We start from the raw sequence: 24,258 nt of genomic DNA, 5'->3' as shown, positions 1-24,258 counted from the left end.
CCAGGAGAGGTAATGGCCTTTTAAACCTGACATGTCTTAAATCTATTTTACTTTGCAGAAGTTTGAACGTGTATAAGCTGCCAGAGCTCCATGACTAAACCAAAGTGCTGGCAGCTGCTGGGATAAGGGTTATTGAAGCAAATCCTTTCGTAAATGCTTATCTGGCGTGAAAATGCGTGACACGGGTGCTTAAAAATAAACTTGATTCAAGGTGTAGGCAGGCGAAGAGAACATTTTGACCAGAGGGTCATCCTCTCTGACATTTCCTCTCCAGTTTCTCTGCTTGAAGTTGATGACTTCAGCAGCAGCGGCAGACTCAAGAGTAACTTTCAGAAGGGAATAGGGTAAATAGTTAAAAATGAAAAGCTTTACAGGGCTACAGGATAATAACAGAGGAGTGGGGCCAATTAGACAACCCCTTCAGGGCGCATTGGACCAGATGGTCTCCTGCGTTCTATGATTTACGATCAGGAGCTTTTCCTCCCTTTAGGTGCCGCTTCTTCCCAACTGGTCAGCAAAATTAAGGTAACGAGTAGGTTAGGCATAGGAGAGCCAATGGATGTTATCTCCTTGGACTTCCAGAAGGCCTTTGACAAGGTGCCGCACAGGAGGCTGCTCAGTAAGATAAGAGCCCATGGTGTTAGAGGCAAGGTACTAGCATGAATAGAAGATCAGCTGTCTGGCAGGAGGCAGAGAGTGGGGATAAGGGGGTCCTTCTCAGGGTGGCGGCCGGTAACTAGTGGAGTTCCGCAGGGGTCAGTGTTGGGACCACAACTTTTCACTTTATACATTAATGATCTAGATGAGGGAACTGAGGGCATCCTGGCTAAGTTTGCAGATGATACAAAGATAGGTGGAGGGACAGGTAGTATTGAGGAGGCAGGGAGGCTGCAGAAGGATTTGGACAGGTTAGGAGAATGGGCAAAGAAGTGGCAGATGGAATACAACATGGGTAAGTGTGAGGTCACGCACTTTGATAGGAAGAATAGAGGCATAGACTATCTTCTAAATGGGGAGAGAATTCAGAAATCTGGAGTGCAAAGGGACTTGGGAGTCCTAGTCCAGGATTCTCTTAAGGTTAACTTGCAGGTTGAGTCGGTAGTTAGGAAGGCAAATGCAATGTTGGCATTTCTTTTGAGAGGACTAGAATATAAAAGCAGGGATGTGCTGCTGAGACTTTATAAGGCTCTGGTCAGACCACATTTAGAATATTGTGAGCAATTTTGGGCCCTGTATCTCAGGAAGGATGTGCTGGCCCTGGAGAGGGTCCAGAGGAGAATCACGAGAATGATCCCAAGAATGAAAGGTTTAACATATGAGGAACGTTTGAGGACTCTAGCTCTATACTTGATGGAGTTTAGAAGGATGAAGGGAGATCTGATTGAAACTTACAGAATACTGAAAGGCCTGGATAGAGTGGACGTGGGGAAGATGTTTCCATTAGTAGGAGAGACTAGGACCCGAGGGCACAGCCTCAGAGTAAAGGGAAGACCTTTTAGAACAGAGATGAGGTGAAACTTCTTTAGCCAGAGAGTGGTGAATCTATGGAATTCATTGCCACAGAAGGCTGTGGAGGCCAGGTCATTGAATGTATTTAAGACAGAGATAGATAGGTTCTTGATTGGTAAGGGGATCAAAGGTTACGGGGAGAAGGCGGGAGAATGGAGTTGAGAAACTTATCAGCCATGATTGAATGGTGGAGCAGACTCAATGGGCCGAATGGCCTAATTTCTGCTCCTATGTCTCACGGTCTTATGGTCTAAATTGCTGCTCCATCAGCTCTGAGAGCCAATGAGATTGACTAAACCACGGCGATGGGAAAGACCCCAGATTCCTGAGATCTGGCTCGTGCTGAAACAGTTGGAATTCAGGGACCAGCAGGAAAAGGAGTCCCACCAGCCTCGTCACGCTGCTCAATCTGGAAAGGGTGGGAGGGGGCAGGTGGAGTATTTATGTCCAATTCCGGGCACCGCACTTTGGGAAGAGCGTGACGGCATTAGAGAGAGTGCAGAAAAGATTCGCCAGAATGGTTCCTGGGACAAGGAACTTCAGTTACATGGATAGATTGGAGAAGCTGGGACTGTTCTCCTTGAAGAGAAGGTTGTGAGGAGATTTGCTAAAGGTATTCGAGATAATGCAAGGTCCGGACAGAGTAGATAGGAAGAAAATGTGGTGGAAGAATCGAGAACAAGAGGGCACAGATTTAAGGGTAATTGACAGAAGAAGCAATAGAGACATGAGGAGAAACTTTTTCACGCAGCAAGCGGTTCAGACCCAGAATGCACTGCCTGAGAGTGTGACGGAAGCAAGTTCAATCGAGGTATTCAAGAGGGAATTGGATTATTATCGGAAAAGAAAGAATGTGCGGGGTTATGGGGAGAAGGCAGGAGAATGGCATTAGGTGCATTGCTCATTCAGAGCACCGGCGCAGATACGACGGGCTGAATGGCCTCATTCTGTGCTGTAACAATTCTCCAATTCTGTGATTTTGAGTTCCCAGCCTTTATCACCATTTAGTAAAAACCCTCCACCCTCACCACCCACCTTTCAGCTCCTGGCAGCCAGACAGCTGGGTGGGGGTGTTTTCTCCCAGCTGTATTGGCCCCTGTAGCTGAATAGCCCCTGACCCAAAATTGGGTAAGTAGTAGAGGGTGACTAGCACTTCTGGTTCAGCAAGTTTATCCAATGGGGAACTTGAATTAGCTTCAGTGGCCAGGGGTTAGGAAGGGGAAAATCGAGCAGGGTTCCTGTTCCTATTTGCTACCCAATGGCCCTTTCTGGAACTGCAAGTATGTGGATGGTCACCAAGGATAGGAGTAGGACATGCGGGAGTTAGAAAGGAGGGAAACCCAAGGATTTGCGCTTAGGCAGCTGAAACTAATGACAGGGCAAAGGAAGAGAGAGGGGCACAAGTGGTTAGGGTCAGGGGAATGGAAGGTTCGGGGTATGGGCGGGGGATGGTAATAGGACTGGAGGAATTTACAGAGACGGGAAGAAGGGGGAAAGAAAGGGAGCCAATGTCGGTCAGTGAGGTTGAAGGCAATGGGTGAACAAGACCTTAGTGTGAAATGATAATTGCTTCCAAATATGCCAGCTGAGGCTTCGGTTGAGGAGAAGAATGTTTGAGGACCAGGGCCTCAAACCCGGGAATAAGGTCATGGTTCACCAGGCAGTAGTGATCCCCGCACTTCTATATGCCTCAGAGATTTGGACAACCTATAGCAGGCACCTCAAAGCACTGGAGATGTATCACCAGCGGCGTCTTCACAAGATCCTCCAAACCCAGTGGCAGGAAAGGTGGTCCAGCAGCAGCGTCCTCTCCCAGGCCAACATGTCCAACATCGAGGCGCCAATCACTCAAAACCAGCCCCACTGGGCAGGACATGTTCATGTACCTGACACCAGACTCCTGAAGGAACTGCTCTACTCGGAACTCGGTCACCCAGGAGACTCCCGGGAGCACAGCGGGAACACTTTGGGAATGTCCTCAAAGCCTCCCTGAAGAGATCAAACACCCCCACTGACTCATGGGAGACCCTGGCTTGTGACTGAGCAAAATGGAGAAGATTCACTCAGTAAGGCGGTGAGAACACCGAGAGACTTTGTCAGGAACGTGCAGAGGCGAGGTCGAGGTGTTGGAGGAAGCACACAAACCTCCAAACCCCTCACCTACCTGACCCTACCCAACCCACACGTGGCACACATTGGACTTTTGTCAGGCATCTCAGAGCCCATCAAACTGGAGCGGAAGCAAGTCACCCTCGATCCCAAGGGATGGCCTAAGAAGAAGAAGAAGATGTAGGATATGGGTAGCAGGGCTTTGGATGAGTTTAGATTTTGAGTGGGTGGGGGGGGGATGGGAACTGGGAAGGTGATGGAGGAATGGACAAATGTTTCTGCAGCAAGTCGGCTGAAGTAGGGTCAGAGGTGGAATCAAATGGTCTTTGTGAAGGACAGGATATGAAGTTTGTCTTGGGTTTGAAAAGGGCTCCAAGAGTTGTCCAGATCGGATATTGGCTATTCCTGAATTACAGCCTGGAAAGAGCAGTAATGGATACGGGCCTCTCGTTCATTGGCAAGGAGCTCAAGGTGATAACCTCTAATGCAGTCGAGCTATTTCATGGGTTTATGTGTTCCTACTGTATGTTATCAGGAATTTCACCATCACGTGACCTTGCCAACTGTGCATGTTCATGCCAAATGACAGTGTGAAGTCAGGCCTATTTTCCATCTCTGAGTAGCTCACCCAATATAAAAAAAAATCCAAGGCTCATATTGGCTGACCAGCTCATACCCACTCACATCCGATGCTCTACACATGTATTTTAATGGAAGTAGCTGGCTCTGGTTTAGAAGTTGATCTCAATAGTCTAAGTGGCATCACGTGGCCCCAATCTAACTATTCACTAAGAGCTATAGCCAAGCCTATGGTGGAATATGAGAAGGCAAGTTCCAAGCCAATGTTGAAAGATATAGTTAACATCCTGACTCTTATTCCGGCCTTGCTTGTTCCTGCACTGTAGATAGCGATTTCATTTTGCTTCTTGCTGATTTTAACATAACCTCAGCGTATTTCAAAACACGATGCTTCAATGAGTTGATTTAATGTCACTGGGGCTCACATGCTCGTCTCTGAGTCAGAAGGTTGTGGGTTCAAGTCCCACTTCAGAGACCTGAGCGCGTAATCTTGGCTGATACAGCGTATCACTGAGGGAGTGTTGCACTGTCAGAGGCACCCACTTTCAAGTGAGACATTAAGCCAAGCCCTCTGCTGCCCTCTCAGGTGAACTACAATGTCAATCTAATTTAAGTGCTCAAATCTCTGAAGCAGGCCTTGAAGCTATGACTGTCTGACTGAGAGGTGAGAGTGTTCCCACAAAGCTATACCTAGCACCCATTCAATTTGTAGGAGTATTTTCAAATACATTGTACACTATTTGATGTAAAAGATACCATAGTGCTGTTTCAAGGAACAGTAGGAGAGTTCTCCACAGTATCCCGCCATTATTTATCCCTTGACCAATAAAACAAGAAAAGCAGACTATTTGGCCATTAACTCATTGCTATTTGTGGGAGCCTGCTGTGCCCACACAAATTGTTCCCTGTGTTTTCTACACTACAACATTGATGCACATTTTTCCTGTCATTCTAAACTCCATTGAGGGCAGTTCAGGTCTGTCTTGGGCATGTCAGTCAAACCTACCCCAGCTCCACTGGAAATCAGTGGAACCTGGATCTGGGGTGTGCTTTGTAAACACTGCCTGGGAACAAAATCTATGACTGAATGGTAATCATAAACTCCACCTGTCTTGTAGTGCACTATGAATGATTCTGAATGTCACCTTCTTGTTCCTCATGGATAGTGTCAGCTGCAGGTGTCCCTCAGGGTAGTGTCCTCGGCACATCCAACTTCAGCTGCTTCATCAATGACCTTCCTTCCATCATAAGGTCAGACATGGGGATGTTTGCTGATGGTTGCACAATGTTCAGCACCATTCGCAACTCCTCACATACTGCAGCAGTCCATGTCCAAATGCAACAAGACCTGGACTGCATCCAGGCTTGGGCTGACAAGTGGCAAGTAACATTCATGCCACACAAGTGCCAGGAAATGACCATCTCCAACAAGAGAGAATCCAACCATCCGCACTCAACATTCAAAGGCCTTATCATTGCTGAATCCCCCACTATCAATATCCTGGTGGTTACCATTGACCAGAAACTGAATTGAACCAGCTATATAAATACTGTGGCTACAAAGGCAGGTCGGGGACTGGGAATTCTGCAGAGAATGACTCACCTCCTGACTCCACAAAGCCTGTCCACCATCTACAAGGCATAAGTCAGAAGTGTCATGGAATACTCTCCACTTGCCTAGATGAGTGCAGCTCCAACAGCATCCAGGACAAAGCAACCCACTTGATCAGCACTCTATTCATCACTCTATTTCATCACACATTTCACTCTACTACCGACACACACAGTGGCAGCAGTGTGTACCATCTAGTTTATGCACTGCAACAACTCACCAAGGCTCCTTCAACAGCACCTTCCAAACCCGTGACCTCTACCACCTAGAAGGACAAGGGCAGCAGACAGATGAGAACACCACATCCTGCAATTCCCCCTCCGAGCCACACACCATTCTGACTTGGAACTATATCACGGTTCCTTGGGTCACTGTCGCTGCGTCAAAATCTTGAAAATCCTTCCCTACGTTCTCTATCATTTGGGAAGAATAAGAGCAGCGATGTCGTGGGAACACCATCATCTCCAAATTACACCTCACCCCGACTTGGACATTATGGAAGGAATTTAATGTAATTATGGTGAACCTTTATAAACAAAATAGAAGTTACGTTAAACCTGTATAAACACTGGTTTGGCCTCAACTGGAGCACGGGGTACTATTCTGGACACAACGCCTTGGAAAGGATATGAAGGATACGGAGAGGGTGCAGAAAAGATTTATGAGAATGATTCCAGGGATGAGGAACTTCCATTACATGGACCGATTGGAGAAGCTGGGGTTGCTCTCCATTGAGTAAGCTTGAGAGGAGATTTGATAGAGGTGTTCAAAATCATGAGGAGCCTGGACAGAGTAGGTAGGGAGAAACTGTTCCCATTGGTGGAAGGGTCGAGAACCAGAGGACATAGGTTTAAGGCAGAAGAAGCAATAGCGACATGAGGAAAAACTTTTTTTTTGCAGCAAGTGGTTAGGACCCCCTGCCTAAGAGTGTGATGGAGGCAGATTCAACCATGACTTTTGAAAGGGAATTGGGTAACTACCTGAACAGGAAAATAATTCAGGGCTACGAGAAAAGAAAGTGGAGTGGGACTAGCTGAGTTCCTCTTGCAGAGAGACAACACAGGCATGATGGGCTGAATGGTCTCCTTCTGTGATGTAGCCTATGAATCTATGATTCTCTATATTGCTGCCATTCCTTCATTTGGTCAATATCCTGCAATACGCCATCCAACATCACCATGGCAAAGCTGCTCCATGGAAAAGGCCTACACCATCTTCTCAGGACAAGTCAGAACTTGGCAATAAATGTGGCCTTGCAAATATTGCCCACATCTTGAAAACAATTGTTTTATTTTAAATCAAGAGGTATTAACTTCAGGTACGAAAACATGTAGATAGTAGCAGGAAGGGACAGTAACACACACTACGCCACGTGGATTGGAGCAGTTCAAGAAGGCAGCTCACCACCACCTTCTCAAGGGCAATTAGGGATGGGCAACAAAGAACATATTTTTTTAAAAGTTAGGAGTCCTATTTTGGAATTCCCTCCTTATATGTCTCTTTTGTCCTGATTTTTAAATTGATTCTTTCAAAGGGTGTGGGTATACCCTAATTGCCCTTGAACCAAGTGGCCATTTTGGAGGGTAGTTAGGAGTCAACCACATTGCTCTGGGTCTGGAGTCACATGTAGGCCAGACCAGGTAAGAATAGCAGATTCCCTCCCCTAAAGCCTGATGGAATTTAATGACAGCTTCCTGGTCACTATTCCAGATTTATTAATTGAATATTAAATGCTATTGGTGGCTAAGGGTGGGATTTGAACTCATGCACACAGAGCATTAGCTGGCCCTTTGGATTACTAACCCAGTAACCATTCCTGCTGCACCACTGTCACCCATCACACCAGCTCTTTAAGACACAGCTTAAAACCTTAACTCTTTGACCAAGCTTTTATTCATCTGACCCAATATCTCCTTATGTGTCTCGGTGTCATACTTGGTTTTATACTGTTTCTGAGAATTGCCTTGGGAGGTTTCATTACATTGAAGCCACCACATGAATATAAGTTGTTGTTGGGAAAGAATGCATTCAGGTAGATGAATATCTGCTGATTGAAAGTATTACACAGTATTTACAGCACAGAAACAAGCCATTCAGCCCAACTGGTCCACGCTAGTGTTAATACTCCACAGGGCCCTCCTCCCACTCGTCTTCATCTAACTGCATCACTATAACCTCTGCTCCTTTCTCCCTCAAGTGCTTTTCTAGCTTTCCCTTAAGCGTATCGTAAGTAAAAGACTTGCATTGATATAACAACTTTCACAACCAGGATGTCCCAAATGCTTTACAGCCAATGACGTGCCTTTTTGAGGTGTCGTTGCTGTTGTAATGTAGGAAATGCAACGTCCAGTTTGTACACAGCAAGCTCCCACAAATAACAATTAGATAGTGACCGGATAATCTGTTTACTGATGTTGGTCAAGGGATCAGTACAGGAAAACAGGAACCGCATCGCAGCATTTCTTCAAAATAATCCTGACGGATCTTTTACAGCCACCTACAAAGGTACATGGGGGGGACCCTTGGTCTAACGTTCCACCCAAAGGACGGCATCTAATGTAATGGAGCACTGGGAGTATCAGACTAGATTCTGTGCCGAGTGTTTACTCACGGCAAGGAAGGGGATTCGCAGTTTCAAGGGAGCAGGAGTGGAGAACTCAGGGGAAGCAATCAGCGCAGTAGTTTCAAGGAAATAGAGGAAAACAAGGAAGATGGTCAGGAGAGGCTGGAGACTCAGGGTGAGATATAGGACCTTAGGCTTTTTAAACGGCCATTGACAAGCACAAAACATATTACTGGAAAAGAAAGACAAGTGCATGATGAATATGTGAAAAATATTTTTAGCACAAGAAATGTCATTAGACATTTAGCTGGGAAGCTTTGGGAATGTGTTTTTGCCTCCACTGTCCATGGGGGTAAGTACAGCAGGTGGCAGATAGAGCAGTTAAGTACTGAATTATTTGCCGTTTGATTTATTCATAAACACATTCATTAGGAGAGAAGATCCAAAACATTGGAGAGATGTCAACATGGCAGTGGCTCTTTCCATATTTTCACTCACCACATTGTTTACAAGGACACCTTGTCTGTTTGCAGAACATGTAGCAATGCGGTCCCGAGAGTACTTATCAATAAACACAGAGCTGTTTAATGCCACTGTAATGCTAACTAGGCTGGAGAAGCCTTGGGGCCACGTAAGTGAGCATTTCCCTTCGATTTCAATTTAGAGACAACTTATTTTTAATTATAATGACAAGTTTTGATTTTTCACCAGCTTAGTTTCAATTCTTTTTTTCCCCTTTCATGGGTTGTGGGTGTCACTGGCTGGGCCAGCATTTGTTGCCCACCCCTAATTGCTCTTGAACTGAGTGGTTTGCTAGGCCATTTCAGAGGGCAGTTAAGAGTCAACCACATTGCTGTGGGTCTTGAGTCAAATGTAGGCCAGACCAGGTAAGGATGGCAGATTTCCTTCCCTAAAGGGCATTAATGAACTGGATGGGTTTTTGCAACAATCAACAATGATTTTGTGGTTACTATTAAACTAGCTTTCAATTCCAGCTTTTACTAATTTAAATTCCACCAGCTGCCATGGTGGGATTTGAACACATATCCCCAGACCATTAGCCTGGGCCTCAGGATTACTAGTCTAGTAACATTACCACTTCACCATTGTCTCCTTCAAATTCTAAGCAATGTCCTTTTGTTCCCATAATGAAAGGAAGAATCATTCCATTCCTATCCTCTCAATTCCCTTAAAATACTGCAACCAGATAAGATTTATGAATATTTGTAGGACAAGGGAGATGGAACCAAGAGGGGTGGATGGACATACAGATCAACCATGATCTAATGAAATGGATTGGACAGGCCCAAGATGCTGAATGGCTTCCTCTTAACCCAATGTCCCTATGTACCTTCCTCTGTTTCCCCTCCTACATAGATTTAAAGCTTGAAGGCATCAGAGCTGTGTGAGTGTGCTCTGCTCAAAGCAAAAGTGAAACTAAGACTGGATCACATGACATATTTCCCTTCTAGTGGCGGCTTGCTGATATCCCTTAAAGGCATATTACAACATCACCCTTTCCTTTCAAAGATACTTTCCACCCTTCTGAGGGGCATAACTATTTATAATATATGTTCATGTTTAGCTGCCATTACATAAGTATATAGGACTGGTGAATCTATGCATCTCTAAAACGTAGAGGCAATCTGTTGGTACACTCAGGTCATATAATGGTAAACTTGTCTAGAAGCTTCTTTAATTGCTCACAGCGATCTGTGGGATTGTCATTCTTGGATGTTGTTCCTGGTTGCATTTGGGATCTTGTCCTCAATGGAATAGGACTGTACAGTGGTTGATCATCTAAAATGGATTTGATCTGTCCTCAGTTATGCCCCACCGTTGTGCCTTTGTGTACACTGACTTCATAGGACTTTGGTCCTGAACAAATCCTTGTCACCTTGGCTGGCTGCCACGTACCTTCCATGGGATGCTGGATGTGGACTTATTGTTCCAAGTGTAAACTTGGCAATTCTGTGCCTTCATTTTTATCGTGCACATTGGTCATCTTCTCTTGTAGTTTTAAAAGATGCTCTCTAGTTTCTGGGAAAATAGAATGGGTAAGAGTAGTTGATTGGTATACACTGGCCTGCCAAACATGAATTAGGGGATTTCACCGTGTGAATCACTTGTTCAGATGAACTGTTAGATCTAGGGTAATGAGGAGAAGTAATATGATCAATATTCCACTCCTAACACACACCCTGAAATGGCTTACCAATAAATTGCAGACTGTTATCCATTATGATCTCTCTAGGTGCACAAAATAAACTGAAAATAGCATTAGTGCATGTGACAGTTGTGCTTAACGTATTGTGAAATTTTCGAATAATGGGGTACTTGGCAAAGTAGTCGACGAGGACGTTGAAGGCAGTGCCATGGACATGAAAGAGGTTGAATGCGACTTTGGACCAAGGATGTGTAGGAACTTTTTGTGGAATCAGTGGTGCTTTGTGCTGACTTGGCTTGTGCTCTTGACATGCCTTGCACTTCTTGATGATGATTTCAATGTCATTATTCATACATGGCCAATAGCCTGTCTCTCCTGTGAGTCTTCTCTATGCACATGTGTGAGTGATGAAGTTGTGGAAGAATATCAGTTTGTGAAGATTCCGGTATGATGACCTCCCTGCCTTTAAAAATGACTCCTCAGGAGATACCTAGCTTGTCCTGAAAAAGGCCAAAATGGTCTCATATGTACGTGGACATGCTGAATTGAATCAGGTCATCCTTCGATGATGGTTTTCCACAGTTTCTGTTGTGTAGAACCTTTTGCTATTTCTTCTTCAATCTGCTGGCATTTGCATAGTGCAAAATATACCAGTCAGTTTGGAGAACATCTTCAAGTTCAATTTCAATGAGGTCAACCTGTAGATCTAAGGAAACATCTTCTGATTTCCCTGGGTTAGGCAATCTGCTAAGTGTACCCGATGTGATCATCAAGCTAGCTGTCCTGTACCTAATTTCACAGTCATAAGCTTAAATCTTTATCAAGAGACTTTGCAATCTTGGTGGCGTACTGATCAATAGTTTTCGCCAAATAATCTCCAGTTTGTAGCAAAAGTTAAAATACCTGGCAAAACTCAGCAGGCCTGACAGCATCTGCGGAGAAGAATACAGTTAACGTTTTGAGTCTGTATGACTCTTCATCAGAACTGAGTGAATATAGAATTGAGATGAAATATAAGTGGGTTGGGGGGGTTGGGACAGTTGGAGCTGGATAGAGAGCCAGTGATAGTTGGAGGCAAAGGAGAGATTGCCAAAGTTGTCATAGACAAAAGGACAAAGAGGTGTTGATGGTGGTGATATTAGCTAAGAAATGTGCTAATGGTGACATTAGGGGTAGAAAGCAGGATGAGCAAGGTACAGATAGTCCGAGTGGGGGGAAGGGATCGAAATAGGCTAAAAGGTGGAGATAAAACAATGGATGGAAATACATTTAAAAATAATGGGAATAGGTGGGAAAAGAAAAATATATTTAAAAATATAAATTATTGGAAAAACGGGGATCGGAAAGGAGGTGGGGATGGAGGAGAGAGTTCATGATCTGAAGTTGTTGAACTCAATGTTAAGTCCGGCAGGCTGTAAAGTGCCTAGTCGGAAGATGAGGTGCTGTTCCTCCAGTTTGCGTTGAGCTTCACTAGAACATTGCAGCAGGCCAAGGACGGACATGTGAGCATGAGAGCAGGTTGAAATGGCAAGCGACAGGTAGGTCTGGGTCATGCTTGTGGACAGACCGAAGGTGTTCCACAAAGTGGTCACCCAGTCTGCGTTTGGTCTCTCCAATGTAGAAGAGACCACATTGGGAGCAACGAATGCAGTCGACTAAATTGAGGGAAGTGCAAGTGAAATGCTGCTTCACTTGAAAGGAGTGTTTGGGCCCTTGGACGGTAAGGAGAGGGAAAGTAAGGGGGCAGGTGTTGAACATTCTGCAGTTGCATGGGAAGGTGCCGTGGGAGGGGGTTGAGGTGTATTGGGTGATAGAGGAGTGGACTAGTATGTCCCGGAGAGAAAGATCCCTGCGGAATGCCACCAGAGGGGGTGAAGGGAAGATGTGTTTTGTGGTGGCATCCTGCTGGAGTTGGCAGAAATGGCGGAGGATGATGCTTTAAATGCGGAGGCTGGTGGGGTGATAAGTGAGGACAAGGAGGACCCTTTCATGGTTCTGGGAAGGAGAGGAATGTGTGAGGTGCTTTAATCTCCAGTTTGTAGTTGGTTTCTACCATACACCTTTTGCCAAATAGTTAGCTGTGAAAACACATGATTCCAAATGCTAAAGCTAATGTTTCCTGCTTGATACTGGAGTAGTTAGATTGTGTTACAAATAGAGATTTTGAAGCAACGGCAATTGGTTTGCTTTTTTATTAGTATGCATGTTCCCAGACCTTCCTCTGAGGCATCTCTCTCCAGGGTAGTTGTCTCCCTAGGATTGTAAAATTGCAATGTCGATGCTTCTGCTAATGACTGTTGCAGAGCTTCGAAGAGGTATTGGTGATCTCTGTGCCACAGGAAAGGCACATCCCTTAGCGATGAAGAGTTTTGAGTGAAATTGGGAATGGAGAGAAGAAATTACAGAGACCTAGACATCTTTGATGATCGACTTTATCTTGAGGAGTTGGCATGTCTTTAATATCCTCTATTTGACTTGGATTGGGACATATGCCAGCACTGGAATAAATAGAACTGAAGAAACTGATCTGCTTCATGTTGATGTAGCATTTTAGACTGTTGAACACCAATCCTTCAATACATGCTGCTTGCATTAATAAATGTAGATCGTGGTAATGTCCTTGCTTTGTTCTACCCACAACAACAATATCATCTATGATCTACATGTATCCTGGTACATTGCATGTTTTGCGGTCCATATGAGCTTGAGAGAGATCCTGGCTAACAGATAGCCCGAAGGGAAGTCACTGAAGACAGTATTGTCTGAATGGGGTACTAATGGAGTAAGCTCTTGGAAGTTCTCCTCAAGATGTACTGACCAGTAACCATGTTTGACATCAAACTTCAGGAAGAAATTTGTGTCTGCAAATTTTAGATTTAAACCTTCTAATGTGGACATTTTATAAGGACAACATTTCAAAGCTGCATTTAAACATCATGAATTGAGGAATTCTCTCAATGATCCATCCTTCTTTATGACACATGTGATTGAGCTGCACCAATCAGTGTGCTTGTGTATTCTTTTAATGATTCTGTGTTCCTCCATTTTGTCTAGTTCAACATTCAATTTGTCTTGTATGTGGATGCTGCACTTACATAGTAGATCAATTGACGAACTTGCATTCGCCTGCAAGTGTAATGTTGTAACTCCCTTGAAATTGCCTGTTCTGTCAAAACTTTGTGGATATTTCAATGTTAGGTCATGTACTGAGGTGATAGGAGTAATTTCTGAGGTGCCTTGTGATGCCTGAATGATTCCACAGATTGTTACTAGCGTGAAGTCATGGTATGCCGGTAGACCTGAAATCACTGGGACTTTAGTTTCCACCATGTAGAACCTCTGTGATGTATGGCAGGAGAATTGATTGTACTTGCACTCCAGGATTATGGAGCCTACACATGGAATTAGTGAACCATTATACTTTGAGAGTTTCACAGCAGTAGGTTTCGCTATGGCCTTCCTCGTCTATGGATACATGTCTTTTAGAACCCACAGGGGTAGTATGTTGACACTTGACCCTGTGCCAATCTTGGCCAATGGTGAATAGATACCAGCTTTCTCAGGGCATATAATTCGAATCTTGGCAAACACTTCAGACGATATGATGGCATCTGTGTTTTCCACGAGATTGGGAGTGTGAGTCATGTGTTCATAGCTCCTCGTCTCATCCTGCACATTTTTGTCATTTTCTGGTTTGTCAGCTACCTCATGTATAAGTTTTTAATGGGTTGCCAGATTGACATTCTTTTTGACATTTCCTTTTCCCACCTATTTCCATTATATAAAATAAAAAAAAACCCACTAGAGCTATACCTTGAGTGCCCTACCATCCATTCTTAATTAGCACATTCGTTTAGATAATATCACCAACTTTAACTTTAACACCTATGTGTTCTATTGTACTATTGTTGTTGACATCTTTTGATGATCTGCTTCTATCACTGCTTGTTTGTCGCTACAACCACACCAACCCCCTCCACCTCTCTGTCTCTCTATCTCTCCGCCCCCCACACACACACCTTAAACCAGCTTATATTTCAGCTCTTTCCTGGACTCGAACTCAAGTTCTGTCGAAGGGTCATGAGGACTCGAAACGTCAACTCTTTTCTTCTCCGCCGATGCTGCCAGACCTGCTGAGTTTTTCCAGGTAATTCTGTTTTTGTTTTTGACATTCTTATTGTTTGAAGGTACCCATCGTGTACAGTCTGTTTGAATCAGTGCATGGCTCCTTGTGGTTGCATCAACCTTTGCTCTAGTGCACTACCACAGCCAATGGCCCTTTCTGTCTCATGCCTTGCAGAATTGATGAAAAACTGGGCATTTCCTTGGAGCACATAGAAGGCTACACCTTCCACATGTCTTGCTAGGTTTGGGTGTCCTAATGAATGTGTCAACAACTGGGTTCTACTTAGGGCCTGTTGACCTGTGAGGATGACTTCGTACTTACGTCCATCCTTGAATAGCTCTTCGATCCGATATGTTTTGGGCCTATCTAGCAGATCTTTCTGGAATAGGAGTAGATGCGATCACCAACTCAACAATTCTGTCTGCTAGCTCCGCGTTGGAAAAATCACATTGCGTACCCTTTTCACTGCATCTGCTGGCAAAGTGGTCTATGGATTCTGCAGGATACTGTGGAAATAGCATGAGCTCTAGTCGATGAATATGGAAACTTAACCTGATTTTGGAACGCTCTTCCAGTGTAGTCCATAATTTTTGGGGTTCCTTTAGCTCTTCTTCTGTTAACCCTGACATGTTCAGCTTGTGTAGACCTTCATCCCCAATTGCTAGGTGATTTTTTATGGCTTGATTGTCTGTTTCAGATACACCTGAATCAAGAAACCATAGCTCTGTTTCAACACTTTTAATTTGGATAATAGGTCAGTTGCATCCCAATTAACAATGGGGAATTTTGTGTTCATTCAGATAATATCCCTTTGACTTTCTTTCTTCTGTAGTGGGATGAGTGTCGCTGCAGCCACTTCCACTTGCTTTTTCAAAGCTCCACTCACTAAGACAAGTTGTGGTGGGAACGCACCACGGAGTAATGGCGTCTTTGCATTTTTATTCAACTTATTGCTCACCAACACCCGAAGCTCCACCATTATAATCCTGACCTTCTCTGGCCCAATTTTTACGAGTTCATTTTGCTTGACTGTTCCTTGCTCGCTATCGATCTGGCCAACCACACCCCCCCCCCCCCACCCCCCCCAGCCTCATCGCTTGCCTTTCCTGATTGAGCTAACCCTGTGCTGGCCCTCTCGAACGCGCTGTCCCACTCGCGGAACTGACAGGCAGCGCACCGCAATCTCACCATGAGATGCCATCTGCTTATCAGCTCTTTTTTTTTAAGCTGGGCACTGGGGATCCATAGGCCACTTTGCCAGCAGATTCTTGGCACAAAGCTGATCATCATGTGTTATTGTAATGATATAATACCTTGGGCTTATTTACCATACAAGACACAAGGCACCAATCACTCATAAGGGACTGAGTAACAAGTTGTGAGTTCATTTATTACAACTAACCCCATAAGAACAGTTATACATTGATTTAAAGCTTGATAGGCTTTCCCTTCTCATGCTGATATTCCTTAAAGGCATATTACAACAATTACTGAAACAAATTTTCATTGCTAGATTTTTTTATTGAATTCAATTCCACCAGCTGCCTTGGTGGGATCTGACCCTTGACCCCACAGCCTAGGTTATTGGTCCCGTAACATTAGCACTACACCAGTATCTCTTCATGCCCACAGCCTCTATGTTTGTGGCAGTAACAATGGAACTGGCATAATTTCTGATCAAGGTCCTGTCAAGCTGAGCCAGGCAAGTCAGGGGCGATGTCAGGAAGCACTTCTTCACGCAAAAGGTAGTGGAAATCCAGAACAATCGGTCCCAAAAAAGCTTTTGAGGATGGGCGTCAATTGAAATTTTTTTTAAAATTGAGATTGGTAGATTTTTGATAGGCAGAAGTATTAAGGGATTATGGAGCCAAATTGGACGAATGGATCTGAGACACAGATCAACCATGATCTAATTAGATGAGGGAGCAGGCTTGGGGGGGGTGAAAGGCCTCCCTCTGTCCCTATATCCCTACCCAAACCCAAAACCTTTGCACCTCCAGTGAACATAACCCAAATTGAGTTACCTGGAAAAACTCAGCAGGTCTGGCAGCATCAGCGGAGAAGAAAAGAATTGACGTTTCGAGTCCTCATGACCCTTCAACAGAACTGATCAGTTCTGTTGAAGGGTCATGAGGACTCGAAACGTCAACTCTTTTCTTCTCCGCCGATGCTGCCAGTCCTGCTGAGTTTTTCCAGGTAATTCTGTTTTTGTTTTGGATTTCCAGCATCTGCAGTTTTTTTTTTGTTTTTATAACCCAAATTGACCCATTCTCTCAACGTGGTTCAGGAAACATGACCAGAACTAGTTAGAGGTTTATCGAATCCAACATTTTAATTCCTGGATTCACCTCCCTCACTGAATCTGAAAAAAAGCAATCAGTAATAAAAAAAAAACTAACTCCAGATGATAGTAGTTTGTAGCCAAAGCTTTGGTTGCCTGACATTTTTCCTCTAATAGAAGATTGGAAGTTTGACAGAAGCATTGTTTTGTTATGAGTGAGGCATTTTCTGTTAAGTATAATCTGTGTCAGCCAAGGAATATTAACAGGAAATGGTTGTTCCGTAATTTTTCTTTTTAATTGTGTTTTTTTTTTAAAACCTTCAATTGTCAGCATGCAAGCAGGGTCCTATGAGCATGGAGTGCCCCTCTCTCAGATGTTGAAGGAAGCCTATTCATCCGGGAAAGTGGACGGTTACTGCGACAGCATGGTGTCTGAGGCGTCCTCACACGACTTGTTTTTTGACTCTCTGTCTGACCTCCAGGAGGAGAGAATGGACTGTAGCCCTTCACCCGAGCTTTCTGCGTTCCTCAGCCAAGAGGAGATGTCTAAGAGTCTCGACCTCGCCCGGGTGGCCATTGCCGAGAGTTCATCGGAAGAAACAGAACCCGAGCCCGAGACCGAGGCCGAGCTGGCAGATATCTCCCGCTACTTTGGCCAGTACCCCTCGGCCAACTTGCCGGAGGGCTCACCTCCGGCCGGGACCCAAGCCGCTCATCGGCCGGGCAGCCCAGCAATGTCCGTGAGCCGGAACTCCGAGTCAGACAGCTCTGCGATTGCGACCAACAGAAAAACGGACGGGAGCCCTGCCCATCTGGTGGCCAACCCCGAGCTCAGGACCAGCCAGCCAAGCCTCCCAGTCACAGACCCGTCCCTTGAAGAGCTCACCATGCAGGCGCCAACTATCTCCAACAAGGCAAATCCTGCCCACAATTCCAAAAGAAAAGACAAACCTATTTACCAGAGTGAGAGTTCGGCGAGGAATGAGTTTTGTACCAAAGCCGTGTCGTTCATCGAGGAGCTGTCATCTATATTCAGGACAGCCAGACCAAGGAACTATGGCCAAGTGAAGAATAAGAGCAATGAAGAAGAGAGTTCATCTCCCGACAGTGGCTATCTCTCGCCCAGGAACCACATTAAAGCTAACGCCACTTCAGCCGGGAAAACTAAGCCATCGGAATCCAAATTGACAGCAGTGCCTGACTTGGAACCGAGTGCTGAAACTGAGCAGGGCTGCGGAAAGGAGCCTGTTTGTCAAGCCGCAGCCAAGGCAGCGGAGAGAGTCCACACCGGCTCAGCTCCCCGGTTTATTCAAAAGCTAAAAAGCCAAGAGGTCGCTGAAGGAAGCAGTGTTCGACTTGAGTGCAGGGCCTCAGGGGACCCATCACCCTTGGTCAGGTAAGCGTGAATCACTTGTTGCTCTTCCCCGTGTCACGTCTGAACAATATTAAGCACAAGAGCTACTGGGCTTGCTGGAAATTATGTTAGCGATGCATGTCGTTATTAATATGAGCACATTGGCCAGCAAATTCAGGGGATGATACACCATGAGATGCAAATCTCCTGAACTTGCTGGCTGATTTACAACTGTAAATTTGCCTTGCAAAAACAAGGTCTCACCCTCAACCTCCCCATTTTGTTCAAAAACTTGTTGCACTTGCACATTAATTTCTCATTAAACGCTGTTAATTAATTGTGCAAATGCCTTTTTAATTATGGGGTATTGTAGCATAGCGTTTGTTACTGTACTAGTAATCCAGGGTCCTGGACGAATGATTCAGAGACCTGGGGTCAGATCCCACCATGGCAACTGGGCAATTAAAATTCAATTTTAACAAAATATGGAATAAAAGACGAGGACCAGTGATGGTGACCATTTTGCCATAAAAACCCAACTGGTTCACTGATGCCCTTTAGGGAAGGAAATCTGAGGTCCTTACCTGGTCTGGCCTACATGTGACTCCTAACCCACAGCAATGTGGTTGAATCTGATTGGGTCTAGGAAGCCACTCAATTAAAGGCAATGAGCAATGGTGATGAATGCAGGTATTGCCAGAGCTGCCAACGTCCCATGAACGAATAAAAACAAGGCGATAATTGTTAATAAGATGCCAGCCAGCCTCTCTGGCCTTGAAAGGAGGCCATTTTAACTGTTCAATCTCATTTCTAATCTCATTTTACCTTTCTGTCTCTTTTTCTCTCATATTGAATCCTTTAATCAATTCTTTCCATACCTAATTTGACTCTCCTTCACTCCCTTTCTCTGTTGTTTCTTTCTCGAGCCTTATATATTTTTTGTCATTCATGCGGTGCAGGCATCGCTGACAAGGCCAACATTTGCTCTAGGTCACTAATTTTCCTAGACAGCAGTTAAGAGTCAACCGCATTGCTGTGGGTCTGGAGTCACATGTAGGCCAGACCAGGTTAAGGTTGGCAGATTTCCTTCCCTAAAGGGGCATTAGTGACCCAGATGGGCTTTTATGACAATCAATGAGAGTTTCATAGGTTATCGACACCACGACCAGCTTTTAATTCCAGATTTTTTTTAATTACTTGACTTTTAGAAATTTATTGTATTTTAAGTTCCACCAGCTGCCACAGTGGGATTTGAACTCATCGTCCCAGAACGCTGGGCATGATTTTCCAGTCCTGTCTGTGATGATGCCCACCACCGGCATGACCAGACAATCCCAGCCATTAGCTTAGGCCTCTGGATTAGCAGTCCAGTGACGTTACCACCACACAGCAGTCACCCCATATATCTAATTAGTTAAAGATGTAGATTGTTGGCCCTGCCATTTAGTAAGGTCCTTGATGCTCCGTTGCCATCACTGTGTGGTTACCAGCTCGCACTTCCCGCAATTTATGAAACAAAACATTTTTGAGCTGCGGGGTGCAGGTTAATGTCTAACCAATGGTGCACGCTGTGCGGAGCTTCATTTCAGCAAAATCTGGGACATTAGCCTGTAGAATGTGAGGAATGATGTTTGAGCTTTGCTAACTGGGTAACTTCCAATTCTACGCAAATATTGGAATATTCATCCTGCCCCCATCAAAGACCTCTAGCCAGATGGTGCATAATAAAAAACAGACAGCCTACAGATTGTGCGGTCCAAGATAGATGAGCGCCAGACCAATGATTTTTGGAATGTCAAATATAATTACGTTTTATACATTTTTTGAAAGAATTGTAACCTGATAAACATTGATGGAACTTTAAAGACCATGAATTGAAGTGACCACATTGTAAACTGGGAGCCTTACTGAAAAGTATTTATTGTCCAATATTGGGAGGTGTAGGATTGAAGTTTTCACCATATGCATTGAAAAGTTTAAAAAGAATGAGGTAAATCAGTACATTGTGGTGAGATGACACCACATATATGCTCTTGTCTAGATGTCTGGGGGTGAAGTAGGGGCTGTTGACTAGAATAGTGTAAACTTTCACTTGGGCCATCTCCCAGAATTTGTCATAACTTTGGGGTTTGAGCAGATCTTCCAATGAATTTACCAAGAACAACTGGGAAAAGCCCTGAGGAGATTCAACCTCGGGCATTGAAATCTGAAGAGCTAGTCATTTGCTGTAATCATGGATGCTATAAGTTTAGGAACTTTCATTCATCTTCCTGTTTGAGTATTGCTGAAAAAAGATTCATGCTGTCAAAGTTTTTCATCTTGCACTCATCAGGACAGATGCATAAATGCCAAATTTCAATGGCAACAACAATTTATACTGCATGAGAAAGGGTGCTGATTGGTTGGCAAGTGGGCTCTGATTGCCATGCGGGGTGCACCAGGAAACTATGGTCCCCCATGTTTTTGCTTAATTCAAAAAAATGTGCAATGCCTGGGCATGTTTCTTTAGCCTACGGAGGACAGGCCCCGACATATGAATACATGTAACTTCTAGCAGGCGGAAGTGAGCCACATTGCGAGCTCAAGTGATAATCTTAAATTGATTGTGGGTGTAATTCTTAGCGCACTCAGCATTGTTCAGCAAGTGCTGACCAATTGATTAATCACATCTAATGTTAAACATTATGCTCTGAGTTTTGCAAGCACAGCCCCATTTTTCGTGTTTGCAAATAGGTTTGGAAAGTTCAATGAAACCTACTTGGATACAGGTTCAGTGCTCCTATTTTGTCCCCAGTGTTTGCTTGTGTATAATATATTTTCAGTTTTAAAATCCTCATCTTTTTAAATCCCCTCCAGGGTCTTGACCTCTCTGTTACTTCAACTCTTTAACCTCTTCCAACCCTACAAACTTTCATGACCTCTGCCCTCTACCAATTCTAGCCTATTGCGCATCTCCCAATTTTAACTGCTTCACCATTGACAGTTGTATCTTCAGCTACTTAGGCCTTAAGCTCTGGAATTCCTTCCATAAGCCTTTCTATCTCTCCTTTTTTGTTGCTTTTTGTTTTATTTGTTCATGGGATGTGGGCTTTGCTGGCTAGGTCGACATTTATTACCCATCCCTAATTGCCCTTGAGAAGGTGTGGCGAGCTGCCTTCTTGAACCATGGGTGAAAGCCAGGCCTGTTAGCATACGGGGTATAAGTACAATACCCTGACACCCCTGAGATCTGTCTTTAAATCCAGCTCAGAGTGTTGGGGTGAAAGTTTCTGCGCTCTAACAGGAATTTTATTTTCTTTATTCATTCCTGGGATGTGGGCGTCGCTGGCTGGGCCATCATTTAATGCCCATCCCTAATTGCCCTTGAGAAGGTGGTGGTGAGCTGCCTTCTTGAACTGCTGCAGTCCACGTGATGTAGGTACACCCACAGTGCTGTTAGGGAGGGAGCTCCTGGATATTGACCCAGCGACAGTAAAGGAACGGCGATATATTTCCAGGTCAGGATGGTGTGTGGGTTGGAGGGAACTCCATACAGAACTGCTTGCCTGTCATGCTGTGAGGCCAACCTTTCTGCCAAGGACTCTTGCCACTTCCCATCCATATGCCACCAACCTCCCCCCCCCCCGCCCCACCCCCACCCCCGCCACCCCCACCTCTGCCCCCACCCCGTGTCTTGCTCCACATAGCCTTTCACTTCAAACAAAACTTTATTCACATCTGTGGAGCACAAAACTATGGTCTGCTCTAAATTAACAATGGGCACTAGCCAGAATCTTCTGGCCCCTCCCACTGGCGGGATCTTCTAATCCCACCAAAGTCAATGGACTTCAGAATGGCTTGTGGTTTTCTCCAGCCCTGCCCCCACCCTGGCAGGGCCAGAAAATTCTGCCCACTGCATCCAACCACAATGTCTCCTGTTGCACTCAGACTTGGATAACTCCCCTCTCTATTCAAACCATATGAACTATTCACTCTACTATTTCTCCTTGGTGATGCAGACAGTATTAACCCACCTCACAGGGCTATGTGATCGCAACTGACATTAGAGGTTGACTTGGTCTGTAACCAACAAAGTAATGGAATCCTACAGCCCAGAAGGAGACCATTCAGCCCATCATTCCTGTGAAAAAGCTACTACTCCCAAACCACCCGCCCTTTCCCTGGAGACCTGCAAGTATTTTATTTTTGTGCATTTATTCAATTCTCTGTTTGAGATTTACTATTGAACCTCCTTCCACTGTCCGTTCAAGGCTGGGCATTCCAGATCGTAACAACTCTACTCCCAGCCTTCTCCACTCCAATGGAAAGAGTCCCAGCATCTCAAGTCAATATATCGCCGTTCCTTCACTGTCGCTGGGTCAAAGTCCTGGAACTCCCTCCCTAACAGCACTGTGTTTGTACCTAACCTACATGCTCTGCAGCGCTTCAAGAAGGCAGCTCACCACCACCTTCTCAAGGGCAACTAGGGATGGGCAAAAAATGCTGGTCTAACCAGCAATGCCCACTTCCCATAAATGAATTTAAAAAATACTGTTTTTGTAATGGAGCACCCAAAATTACACACCATTTGTGGCCTAGCCAATCTTTATATTAAAAAATGATCATTTGCTTATTATTATAATCTCCATCCCTATGTGTAAAACACATAATGACATTAGTTTTTAATGGCTCTTTTAGGAACCTTCAGAATTTCCATTTGGTTCAGTAAGTGGAAGGCATTCAAAGGCAAAATTTTGAGAGTGCAGAGTTTGCATGTTCCTGTCAGGATTAAAGGCAAAGTTAACAGGCATAGGGAACCTTGGTTTTCAAGGGGTATTGGCGATCTGGTTAAGAGGAAGAGAGAGGTGTATAGCAAGTATAAGCAACAAGGAGCAAATAGGGTACTTGTGGAGTATAGAAAATGTGAGAAAATACTAAGAAAGGAAATCAGGAAGGCAAAAAGAAGACATGAGATAAAAACAAAAAACTGCGGATGCTGGAAATCCAAAACAAAAACAGAATTACCTGGAAAAACTCAGCAGGTCTGGCAGCATCGGCGGAGAAGATAAGAGTTGACGTTTCAAGTCCACATGACCCTTCAACAGAACTGCTCCAACAACTCATCGACACCAACACCCATCTAGGACCCTCCACCCCTGCCTGTCCCTCCTTCCCCACCCCATCTTCCAATCCCAGCCCTGGCTGTGTATTCACTATACCCCCTGACCTTCCCCTCTCCGATGCTGAACGTTCAGTGCTCAGCAAAGGACTTAGTTTCATACCGTTACACCCTCATCTCAATGAATTTCGGGCTCGGCATGATGCTGAACTCTTCTTCCGCCGTCTTCGTCTCCGTGCTCACTTCTTTGGGCAGGAGTCCTCTCCCAGTTCAACGGATCCTTTTACCCAGCTCCAATATTCTCCCTCCACCTGGACCCCTCCCTCTGGATTCTTACCTTCTCTTGATCTTTTCATTGAGAACTCTCGGCGCGACATTAGTCATCTCAATTTCTCTGCTCCTCTCACCCACTCTAACCTGTCTCCCTCTGAACTTACTGCACTCTAAAGAAGACATGAGGTTGCTTTGGCAGATAATGTGAAGGTAAACCCGAAGGGTTTCTACAAGTATATTAAGAGTAAAAGGATAGTAAGGGAACAATTGGTCCCCTTGAAGATCAGAGTGGTCGTCTATGTGTGGAGCCTCACGAGATGGAGGAGATCTTAAACAGTTTTTTTGCATCAGTATTTACTCAGGAAACTGGCTTAGTGTATAAGGAAGGAAGGGAAACAAGCAGTAGTGTCATGGAACATATAGAGATTAAAGAGGTGGAGGTGCTTGCTGCCTTACAGCGAATAAAGGTAGATAAATCCCCCGGGCCTGACATGATATTCCCTCGGACCTTGAGGGAGACTAGTGTAGAAATTGCAGGGGCCCTGGCAGAAATACTCAAAATGTCCTTAGCCATGGGTGACGTGCCA

At 44.8% G+C, this 24,258-nt stretch overlaps 1 protein-coding gene across 1 annotated transcript; it reads left to right on the top strand.

Moving 5' to 3' along the window:
* The first annotated feature begins 17,278 nt into the window (after positions 1 to 17,278).
* LOC121276813 (palladin-like) lies at positions 17,279 to 18,346 on the top strand. The gene has a single exon (XM_041185356.1). It carries the CDS (start codon positions 17,279 to 17,281, stop codon positions 18,344 to 18,346), a length of 1,068 nt encoding a protein of 355 aa, XP_041041290.1.
* The last annotated feature ends 5,912 nt before the right edge of the window (positions 18,347 to 24,258 follow it).

This window comes from Carcharodon carcharias, chromosome 4, assembly GCF_017639515.1.
Source record: "Carcharodon carcharias isolate sCarCar2 chromosome 4, sCarCar2.pri, whole genome shotgun sequence".
NCBI classification, from domain to species: domain Eukaryota; kingdom Metazoa; phylum Chordata; class Chondrichthyes; order Lamniformes; family Lamnidae; genus Carcharodon; species Carcharodon carcharias.
This window is presented reverse-complemented; position numbering and strand designations above follow the sequence as displayed.